The following is a 12,043-nucleotide window of genomic DNA, read 5'->3' on the forward strand; positions in this document are numbered from 1 at the left end:
TATTTGTTGGGAGACAAATTCTGCAAAATATGGCCCCTCCAGGAAATTCCTGACTTGTGTGGCGGATAACTTCCTCCTACAGAAAGTAGAGGAAGGAACTAGAGGATCGGCTATCCTTGACTTGATCCTAACCAACAGAGATGACTTAGTGGATAAAGTAGCAGTTACAGGAACTCTGGGGGAAAGCGACCATGTTATACTTGAGTTCTTGGTTCTAAGGGAAGCAAAAGCTGAGTGTAGTGAAATGCGTACCCTGGATTTTAGGAAAGCTGATTTTAATAAACTCAGAACAATGATCAGTAAGGTCCCATGGCAAGCGACGCTAACGAGAAAAGGAGTCCAAGATGGGTGGGAGCTTTTAAAAAAGGAAATTCTCAAGGCACATTCACAAACAATTCCAACAAGAAGAAAAGGTGGAAGACAACAGAAGAAGCCAATGTGGCTTCACAAAAAGCTTAGGGATGACCTGAAAACAAAAAAGGACACATATAGGAAGTGGAAAGAAGGCCAAGTAACAAAGGAAGAGTACAGGCAGATAGCACAGAATTGCAGGGATGGCGTCAGGAAGGCTAAAACTGAGAATGAGCTGAGGTTAGCAAGGGATGCTAAAAACAACAAAAAGGCTTTCTTCAGCTACGTACATAGTAAAAGGCAGAGGAAAGAAATGGTGGTTCAGCTATTAAATAAGGATGGCAAAATGATAATAGATGACAAAGAAAAGGCAGAGGTGCTCAATTCCTACTTTGGCTCAGTCTTCTCCCAAAAGAGGGTCTATGACCCCCCTGGCAAAGGCGAAGTACAGGCTGAAGGGGCAGAATTGCAGCTTGAGATCGATAGGCATATGGTCAAGGAACACCTCATTACTTTGAATGAGTTCAAATCTCCAGGGCCAGATGAACTGCATCCTAGAGTAATAAAGGAACTGGCAGAAGAACTCTCAGAACCACCGTCTATTCTCTTTGAGAAATCATGGAGGACGGGGGAAGTGCCAGATGACTGGAGGAGGGCTAACATTGTCCCTATCTTCAAAAAGGGTAAAAAGGAGGAACCTGGTTACTACAGACCAGTCAGTCTGACATCAATCCCTGGGAAAATTCTGGAGCAGATGATAAAGGAATCCATCTGGAAGTACCTTGACAACAATGCCGTGATTACTCAAAGCCAACATGGATTTGTCAAAAACAAGTCCTGCCAGACAAATCTGATCTCATTTTTTGATCAAGTAACCTCCCTTGTAGACCGTGGGAATGCTGTAGACATCATATACCTCGACTTCAGCAAAGCTTTCGACAAAGTGCCCCATGATATCCTGATGAGCAAACTAGCTCAAAGTGGGCTAGATGAAACAACGATCCGGTGGATCCACAGTTAGCTACAGAATCGGACTCAAAGAGATTCCAGATTCCGGACAAGATTCCAGATTCCGGCTGAACATCAGGAAAAACTTCCTGACTGTAAGAGCAATACGACAATGGAACCAATTACCTGGGGAGGTGGTGGGCTCTCCTACACTGGAGGTCTTCAAGACGAGGCTGGACAGCCATTTGTCAGGGGTGCTCTGACTTGGATTCCTGCATTGAGCAGGGGGTTGGACTCGATGGCCTTTTAGGCCCCTTCCAACCCTACTATTATATGATTCTATGATTCTATGAATATACAATAATGGCAAGGTAGACAAGCTTTTCATTAGGGGTGAGAATTAGTTAAGGGATTCTTAAATATCCCTGCTTGAATTGTTGTGAGCAGAATGAGGAGGGGCACAGCCAACTTTAAGCAGCCCCTCACTTTGATTCTGCTTACTACTCCCAGCCCTCTGCTGGCAGCTACCCTCTCTCCCAAGGCCATCTCAGCTTAGAAAAGGGAAGAAAGTAGCAGCTGGTGGAAGACTTATAAAGACTGATGGGATGCTTGTGTAGCTGGAAATGACAGGCACAGCATCTTTTCTGCTAGGGAATCATGGCCTGGACTGGCAGGAAATCTGTATACATCATTTCCAGCTGGATGGACAGTCTTTGCTGGAGACCTCCGCTGGCTGCTACCATGTCTTCTGTCCTCAAGTTGAAGGTTTCTTTTGCCTTGTGGGGAAGGGAACAGGGTAGCAAGCTGTAAAGAGCCAGGAATTGTCAGTTCTGTGTTCAGCTGGCCCTTGTAGACAGCCATAGCTCAGTGGTATAGCACATGCTTTGCACGCAGAAGGTCCCAGTTTTGATATCCAGCATAGGACTGGAAAGATTCCTTCCTGAAATCCTGGAGAGCTGCTGCCAGTCAGTGTTGACAATACTGGACTAGATGGACCCATGGTTTGACTCAGCATAAGGCAGCTTCCTGTGTTCTTGTGTTGTAATGAATCACCAGTATTACAGTTTGGAGCATCTTCCTGGGCAGCCAGTGAAGTATTCTCAAACCTCAACTGGCCCTGTTCACTGAGGCTGGTTATTGGGCCTTCCAAGACATTAAAGGCTAGACAAGGCTTCCAGTTTGCCTGAACAGCATTGGCCTGCTCTGCCTTCCTGGTACAACCACTGGCTCTTGCCTTCTTTCTGAAAGCTGCTTATAGATGAACCCTGTTGCAGCCAGAAGTGGGCTTGGCCTTTGAGCATGATGTCAAACTTGAAGAGGCCCCTTGAGACTTTCCAAGTCATTGACCTTACTGTTTGAAGGGTGCAAAAGCTTTTTTTTTAGGGTTAACATGAGGCTAGTTGCCCATCTTTACTTCTTCTCATAAACTAAATAGCAGGTTCAATCAGGATGCATACTTTGTTCTTTTCCAAATGAATGCAAAAGCATCTTATGCAAAAGGTCAGTATTTCAGACTAGGATAATTTTATGCAGAGTGGTAACTCAGGTATTCTGACAAATTGTGCAGGGCCCTTCTGTTACCTGTAGAATAAAGCTGGAAGAAATTGTGCCAAAGTGAAAGAAAAATTTATATGAATATAAATTTAATATAAATATGAATATAAACTAGAAAGAATTCTAACAGTATACAGCAGAATTTCCTATTATCTACAGCTTGGTTGGTCAAAATGTCTTGTAATCCAGATTCGTGTTGTGTCCTGCATGTTCATCCTCTCCATGTAATCCTGTGTAAATAGCATTCCTGTTTATCTGAACAGTTGCCCTCGAGGATGGGCAACTCCTCCATAATTATTATTGTAGCCTTCAGCCTGTGCTGAGAGTTGTATGAGAGCACTGCTGCTGGAAAATATTAAACATGCTGTGTTACATGCTAAAATTCATTGCAAGAAAAGTCATAGTTTTAGTGTATACATAAATAGAAAACAGAGGAAAGGGATTTTTTTGTTTTTGTTTTGAGAAAGTCCACCATTAAAACATGTGAACTGGGTTTGTTGTTCTTAAGCTCTGAAAATGGGAATTGGGGATGAGAGTGAATTCATTTTCTCTAGGGAATCTGGGAAGGCAGCCTGCAGAAAGTCACATCTATATGTTGACCTGTTTGTTGTGAAAAACAAAGAAGAAAGCCAATCACACACAAGTCTGCAGACATTCTGACAGCTAACAGAGGCATTAACAATTTGCAACACACATGGGCCATGGCATGGGAGCTGCAACTCTCTGAGAACCACAATCAAGGGTTTCGTCACTGAAATAAAATAGCAAGTTGAAGAAGCAGGAGGTTAGGGGAAAAGCTCAGAGACAGAGCATATCATCTTACATTATTGATTTTTCCTGTGGATTTGGGTTGAAGGCTTTATGGGCCAAACAATGAATACATAGAACAGTGTAATTATAGTGTGTTCATGATTATAACTGTGGAATGCAAATACTTGTATCATTTTTTCATATCTGTCCAAGTTTGAAATAAATGAATTTCTTAATTATTTAGTATGAAAATGATGTTTTGTGGGTAAGATCCTCAGATGGCAAACTGAGAAAGCTTGTGGCTGCTCAGAAAGGGGGGGGGGACAGTGCTGAGGGTTTGTATGAAGTGGTTTGTATCCATGCATATTTGTATCATATGCTTTGTATATGGGTGTGGGTCAAGTGCTTGTGACGTCCTATTAAGTGCTTGTGCATCTGCTTTTCCTATATACCTTCAATTGGGCTAGAATGACCTGCATTAGTAGTTGAACTGTATATGGTGTGGGGTTGAAAAGGATGATAGATGGAAGATGCAGGGAAGACATATGACTGGGGGCAGACAGAGATCGGGGCTGTTGTCTGAATCATCATAAGGTGACACACAAGTCACAAGCAGTGCCAAAATGTTTTGCTGCCTGAAGCAGAACCCAAATGGTGCCCCCTCCCTGCTCAGGCCAGCACTTTGAAAAGTTTTGGTGCCAATTCAGATATTAATATAGCACTGACCCATTTCCCTAACAAGCAGAGGTTTGGGACTGAAAGACCGATGGAAAATGTGGGTGCAAGGAACGTAAGTTCAAAGGGAGCACAATATGTGAGATGCCGGATGTGTTAACATAACCATTTCCATGCTTTTAGTGCATGAGTGAATTTCTGTCCTCTTTAATTCTTTAAACCAAAGTGTTTTTGATCCTAGAATTTAGGCTAAGGCCTTCCTCCCTTGCTGACAGGGTATTGAAATTTTTAAGGTACATTCCAATGACCTAACGACCTGAAATTTGGTAGACACAGTACTCCAGTGACCCGAAGAATCTAAACAGGGTATATTTGTATATTTCTCTCCCCAGGCAAGAACTAAAACTGCTCTGCCAAATAGTTGTGTTACTTAGTCACCTAGGAAGCTGGTATTTTATACACTTATAATCCAAAACGTCTTGATTACTAGAAAAGTCTGAACATAAGACATTTTTACATTTCCCCCTCGAAAGGGGGGATTGAAAATGCCCCCAAGCACTAGAGAGGGATGGGTAACCTCCTGACCCTGGGCCAAATTTGACCTGCCATGCTGGCCCATCCAATGAGAAAGATCCATCCATCTCTCTGTGCAAACTTCATTTCCTAGTACACACACACACACACCAACAGGGAAAGTGTTTATTTAAAATAGAAGTTCTTCACTTTTTCAAACTAATCCTCCTTCACTACTTAATAATGCGATATTTTAGTTTATCCTTTTTTGTTACAATTAACAACTTGTCATAACCACTGTCTTAACTAGATTCCACAATGTAAGAGTGTGGTTTTTCATTGCCTATCTGTGGGAATTCCCAGTTGGAAGATAAACAGTGTAGGCAGAGCTCCAGCAGGGATTGTTAATTGGTAGTTGTGTGTCCCACAGTACAGTTCCACATTAGTGGCATGGAAATAATATGTGTACAACCAATCCTGCTCAGCCATCGGTGTTAAATTATTATAACTGAGTTGTGGGCCAGAAGCAAGCCACTAGGTGTGGTACCATAGACAAAGGAGAAGGAAATTGCCAAATAGCATCATTTGCTGTTTCTCAGCTTTAATTTTGATTGCAGTTGTCAGCTTGGTATAAGTGACGTTGTGTAAGCTGTTTTACTGGGCACCGTGTGGATGAGATTTTCCCCACCCCTTTAAACTGAAACAACGAAAGGATGTAGTTGATCGTTGTTAGGCATTGCTACTGTTGAAGAGTGAACTGTAAGAAACATATGTTTATGGAAATAGTTTATCACCTTAAAAAGGATTACTTTTGCAAAAAATAATTATCCTATATTTAGACATTAAAATGTTTATTTACAACAACACACAAGCGTTTTACATACTTTCACCTAGATTTTTTTCTATCTGCTTGTTTCCTGTATATATATTGGGTCGGATAGAAGCTTAAAGCAACAGTACAGCCAGTGTGGTATAGTGACTGGATTGTTAGGAGGGCCTACCCTGCTTAGCCCTGAAGTTCTCTGGGGTAATTTGGAGCAGTCACTATCACCCTAACCTACCCCCATGAGGCTGTTGTGAGAATAAAACTCCACATACACAAACCTGAGCTCCTCAAAGGAAGAACAGTGAGAAAAAATATATAGCATTTTTATAGTAATGTTAATCCTGGCAATGCTGAAGTGCCAATATGCTCACAGTGACACATCTAAAAACACTATATTTTAAAGGTACATGTTCATTTGTGGAGTAATACTTTAACCTGAAGCACACTTACTTGGAAGTAAATTAGGGGTGAATGACTGAACAACAACAAAATTGGGGGGGGGGAGTTTCTTTAATTTTTACATGACCCTTGTTTAAATTGCATTCATTTTTATTTTCCCTTCTTTTTTGTTTTTCTAATTGCTACTTTTCTGCTTGTAACTTTGGTGTTTTCCATCCAATGGAATGAAAGTCAGATGTTTTTCTACCCTCCTCCCTGAGCATCTTATCTACCATATTTCAAATGTATTGGACATTGGCTCCTTGTTTTAGAGTAATTAAAAAGGAACACAGACACAACTGTTTTCAGTTAGCAGCAGGTTGTCATTTTGTCCAAACCAGGGCAAACTGTGGTTTGCTTGTTTAACTATGGTTTTTCAAAACAAGCCATCTTCAAACTGTGGTTTTCGGAAACCAGCCAGCTTCAGGCCTTATAAGCCTGGCTAGCCTGGTTAAAACTAACCACAGTTCCTGGTTCAGACAAAACAATAAACTACAGGCTACAGCTAGCTGAAAACAGAATCTGCTTATAGCTATGCTGCAGAAAGAGAGAGGAGGTGGGGAGCAGGCTCATGCATGTGTCCAAACCAGGTCAATCTTTTCCCCCTTGCTGTAACTTTTCTATGACCTGTATGAATAATTATGAATAGACCTTTCCATCCAGTTCCTCAGTTTCACAACTCTCTTCCTTCCCTCCACAGACTTTTCGGTGAACTGAACACAGAGTCTTAGGCAACATATCCAATGCAATGCAAGACCTCCAATGCAAAACTAATGTGAACATGCAAAGTGAAAATTTAATTTTCACATTTGTTTTTGGTGTTCATATTTGTTTTAATATAAGCCTAATGTGCATCCATTCATTTTGTTTTCCATTCATTTTAAAAACAAATATATACCTCTAAAGTAAACCCAAATAATTCTAGTGCAGCTTATTTACTGCCTGAATTTCTGGCACATCTGAAATGGAGATGTGGTGCTTGCATTTTATAATTCCACTAGTATGGCTGTAGTCATTGTATGTTATGTGTAGAATGGTCTTTTCATCACATAAAAATACATCCCACTGAATAGGACACATTTCCAGATTGGGGGCACTGTTGTAGTGCTATTAAAATTGATTTGTGGGAGTTTTGGTGCAGTGATTCTTTATAAACATAGATATGTTCTTCAGATTAATTAAACAAATAAAATTAAGCTAACAATAGTTGTATCAGTGAATAATATTTTTCTGTGTGAAGTGTGGTGGAGGAAGCAGAATGTCAATAATTGCAATGATGTGATATATAGATACTAAATAATCATAGATAATTCTAGGTGGTAAGCCTATATAAACTAAAAGTGTTAATCATAACATTTACAAATCCAGCAATTATTCTTGGGATTGTATCATTATTCTAAGTATAATTACTATGTGATCAGTAGTGCATGTAATTAATGCATAATTGCATGGAATTTGCTTTTGCAACGACATCTTGCCCTTGTTTAAAGCTCTTTATTGTAACCATTGAGTGTAAAGAAAACACAAATTGGTCCCCAGATATAATATGCTAGAGCTCATGGGAACAGTTTTCACTAGAACAGTGTTATCTATATCCAGGTATTCTTACCTTTTCCTAAGCAGGCAATATTTGGAATATATTGTGAGACTGGTGAGATACAGTACCAGTCATCTTCTGAAAGTTACTTTCCACTGTATACCACTATTCAGTTTTGAAACTTCTTGTCTTTTATTTCTGTCTTAGTAATTGTCAAATAGTTCTTCTCTGTAACTAAACAAAAATAACCCCATTACACTGTAAAATTTGTTTATAGCCCCTCAGTGACTAAGAAACACTTAACTTCCGTTAAGTATAATATTTTTAAACCTCATCATAACACCCGCTGTCTTCTTGGAAGAGAGCATTTTTAAAGCTTCAGTATTTCAGCCCAGTGCAGTATTTAGAAAGGTTTGATTAGCACAATGATTTGAAGGAGAAAGGAGCCCTGTAGCTCTTCTTTAAGAACAAGTAGAAAGTTTCTTTAAAAAATCTTGGAACAGCTGAAACTTCTATTCTTTATAGTTTCTTGTGTATTACAATACTGGAATGTGCCAAGTTTCTCAAACAGTATTTTTGCAACTGATTTCAGGTTTTACATGGCAAGATGATTATACACAGCATGTTATTGCCCGTGAACTCTCAGATCTCCATAAGACCCGTGACTGGCACTCTGAGACATTCTCGTCAGAGGAGCCTCATTCACCAAGGTAAATGTTCATACATTTTATGTACCGTAATGGAGTTTATGATGATTACGGAAGATTCACAAAACTCCAAAAGCCTGAAGACCGTTATCCACAGGATGGTGAAAAATGAGAAGTGTGAATACCACTGGCAGTCTGATTAGAAAATTATTTTTCCTTGGAACTAATACTTTCAAAGTGCATATTATAGACATCTTGTTTTTTCTCTGGCCTGCAGTGGCTTCTTTTTTTAATGGATACTGTCATCTGGAACTATTTATTCATTTTATTTGTACAAAAATACATAAACCATCTTTCTCTGACAATGAAATTGGCTTTGGTAGGCTTCCCTTAGTGGGTGGCAGGGGACCACACTGGAGAAGGCTCTGCCCCATGCTATAATGGATTTGAGGTAAAAAATGGAGCACAGAGCAGATTCCTCACCAGATTTCAGTGGAGCAGGAAAGCTTAGGTGATGCCCAGGAACAGCTTGTGCCCTAAGAGGTGACTTTTAGTTTCACTGCACTTTATTACAAATAACTCTGCATTCAGAAACAGAAGTGCCTCTTAGGAAGCAATCGTATGGCCACTAGACGCTGTCTAGAGGGCCATGGGATATGCTCATTTCCAGGAACTGACCTCGGTGCCCGTGCTCTGAGGTCGGTTCCTGGAAAACTGACACACACGCACACACGTCTGCGCTGCCTTGGAGGCAGCACGGAGAAACCCCATCCTCTGTGCTTGGAAGATAAGTGTGGAGCAACTGAAAAGGAGCGTTCTGGGGCGGGGAGAGCGGAGCTGCACGTACAACACATCCAAAGTGTCATGTGGGAGCTTCCTCTCCCGGTCAGCCCCCCTGCCGCCAGATGGGCAGGAGAGGAAAAATAGCAGGGCATGATCCCACCCCCTGTGCCTCTCCTGCCTTGCTTTGGATAGGTGGTTGCCTCCTAGTGCGGAGGCGGCTGCCTATCTAGTTAGGATTGCGCCCTTAGTTCTGCTGGTTTTCTCTTCCAGTGTTGATGTGTTTCCTGGAGCAGAGAAAATACAGGGAAAACAGAATTATTAAAAGACAGAGGCCATGAGCTGACATATATAAGACACTCACAGATGAGAACTCCCTTCCCATTAAACCACTTTTAAAAATATCCTTTTGTGTTTTGGCCCTTGATCCAGCATGTGTGTGTGTGTCTGTGTGTGTGTGTATGCATGAGTGTGCAGTGGCTTTTGGAAATATAGTTCTGAGATGTATGTTCTTAATAATAAAGGCCCCACCACTGGGCCTTTATTAAAACAACTCTTATTTATTTTATTATTCATTATTCATTTAATTTATTTATATCCCACCTTTCTGTCCAAAAATGGTACTCAAGCCAGCTTTATTCACACTGTGGGCTAAATCTTTGCTGAGATGCTTTTTAAAAATGCTTTTTCTTCAAGGCATTCTGCAAAGCTTTCTCCCTTGATTTTAAGAATATCCCTTATCTTTCTTTCAGCCTAAAAGCTGGTCCTTTTAAACATTTTTTTAAAAAAAACATCTGCTTATTAAAAAAGCACATTGAGATTGTGACATTTTGCTAAAATATGATGTTTTCCTAGTCTTTTAGTGCTTATTTTCCCCCATGAAAATATTAATTATATGCAGCTAGGTATTATACATTTTAAAATTGAAGGTGTTGATTAATGCTTGTGTCTACTGCGTATTTTATTATGTGGGTAACCACTATGCACTTGATTTTGACATGCAGGACCTCAAAGCAGACCCCTGATAGCAACAGGAATTTAGGCCTAGAAAAAGCTGTGAACTTTGTAAAGTCTCCTCAGCAGTACGTTGCCTACCTGGATATTCTCTCCCAGTCTCCAGCTCCAAATTTATATTCAAGGATAAAGGGTAACAAAGCCTCTCTTAAGGTAAAGTTCTTTTTAGTGTGTGTGCATGTGTGTGTGTGTGTGTGTGTGTGTGTGTGTGTGTATTCTCTGTGCTGTTAGATTTTGCTATTTGTGTAAGGCCGTAAATAAGATAAAGTAAAAATAGCTTCTGAAATAGAGGAGGCTTTAGTCAGGACTGCATACAATCACTGTGCCCTTCAGTTGACACTCAAGGTTGGAATTTGGCATTTGGTGTGGGGAAATTGGTATAGCTTAGTGGTTAAGAACAGTAGTCCATGATTCCTCCCCTGACTCTCAGGTATGAACTGACTGGATAAACTTAGGGAACCCACTCTCTCTCAGTTCCCTTCCCTCCTCATTTGTAATATATACTACTAGCCTGCCTTTACTTAGTTATTTAGATGATTTATACAGGGCAGTTTGATCAAACAACAGATTGCACATAATTCCCCCCTCCCCTGTTCCCATATAGCAGCTCTTAGTTCTCTGGCTGCTGGTCAAGGCCTTCCCTTCAGCTCTGCAGTCCCAGGGCAACTGTTAGTTGGAACAAAGTATTCTTTCTGGCAGGAAGTAGGGAAACAAGTTCCCTGCACTGCTTCTTTCCTGGCCAGGCTAGGGATGTATGAGAGTTTTGATTCAGGTTACAAATCACGTGAAAATGCCCTCTTCACAACCCCGAACACAAACAGCAGAACAAAATGTGTACTTGAAAAATGCACAGTTTTCTCAGAATGCAAAACTTTTTTGAAATGCACACATTTCTAAAAATGCACAACATTCTCAAAATGCGCACATCCACGCTTGAGTTTATGGGGGGAAACTTGTGCAATTTTGGAAAATTGTGCAAATTTGGGGATTGTTTGCACAACTTTCACATTCTGTAGCCATTCATTTCACCCAATTTTCCTGTTTGCACAAAACAAACAGTGATTGCAAACACAAGCACAAATCGAGGAGAGATGAGCAGTGAGCTGATGTCCAGAGAATCTTGGTAAGCTCAAACATAGCTCATTCACCCATCTCTAGGCCAGGTTGGTCTTCTTCTTTTTGTGATATTCTTCCTGGGAGGCAGGGTGTGAAATTTCCCAGTGGGCCAGCAGCTGAGGCCAGACAGTATTTCCCTTCAGTTTTGCAATCTTATGTGGTTGTTGTAAGAGTTAATGAGAGAAAGCATATAAACTGATTTCAACTGTCAGGCAAAGTGCTCAACAATAGGGTTACATTTGAATGCAGCCTATAAAGTTCCAGAGTGGAAAGGAAGGAAGCTCACATAGATGAACAGGGGAGAGGTAGATGGCTGCCATACAAACTATGGGAACTGGCGCGGGGAGGGTTTTGACAAGGTACAGGGCCAGGTACGATGAGTAAAGTGAGGAACTGGGGCACAGAAAATTTGGATCAAATAAATAGTGAGGGGATTTATTCATATTTATAAATAAATATATTTCGTATTTCTTCTAGGATACTGAGATCAAATATTCTAGTATAAGAAGAATAGAATGGGTTATATCCAATGTTAGTCTAACTTAAGTTTCAGTCATTTCAGTTGGTCTATGATAATTAGGGCTAGCATTGGATACAAGCCAATGGTTTTGTTTTGTTTTGTTAGATATATGAAATATATTTGTATAAAGTCAGCAGTAATTCAGAATTTATGGGATAAGTCAACAGGCGTGTCTGCTATGGTGAAAGAAACTTGCAGAGATGTCAAAGCAGCTGTAGGAAGTAATTAATGGCACCATTTGCCTCTGGTGCTTTTTGCTTAGCTTTTTTGAAACTCAGGTTTTCAGTAGTGAGGCACTGACTGAGGATGTCATTCTTTGAAGCTGTTGGAAAGTGAGAATTTGTCCAAGAGGTATCTCAGTGATGCTGTGGATG

At 40.5% G+C, this 12,043-nt stretch overlaps 1 protein-coding gene across 3 annotated transcripts in view; it reads left to right on the plus strand.

Annotated features, from left to right (window-relative positions):
• PTPRN2 (protein tyrosine phosphatase receptor type N2) overlaps positions 1-12,043 on the plus strand; it is a 1,142,627-nt gene that overhangs the window by 386,578 nt on the left and 744,006 nt on the right. For all 3 annotated transcript variants that reach the window (XM_084859285.1, XM_084859286.1, XM_084859287.1), the window contains 2 exons: positions 8,185-8,302; positions 10,024-10,186. In XM_084859285.1, the coding sequence (XP_084715411.1) occupies positions 8,185-8,302; positions 10,024-10,186 (281 nt within the window). The remainder of the gene's footprint in view (positions 1-8,184; positions 8,303-10,023; positions 10,187-12,043) is intronic.

This window comes from Heloderma suspectum, chromosome 5, assembly GCF_057233095.1.
Source record: "Heloderma suspectum isolate Gila_16-S chromosome 5, 16-S_ref, whole genome shotgun sequence".
NCBI classification, from domain to species: Eukaryota; Metazoa; Chordata; class Lepidosauria; order Squamata; family Helodermatidae; genus Heloderma; species Heloderma suspectum.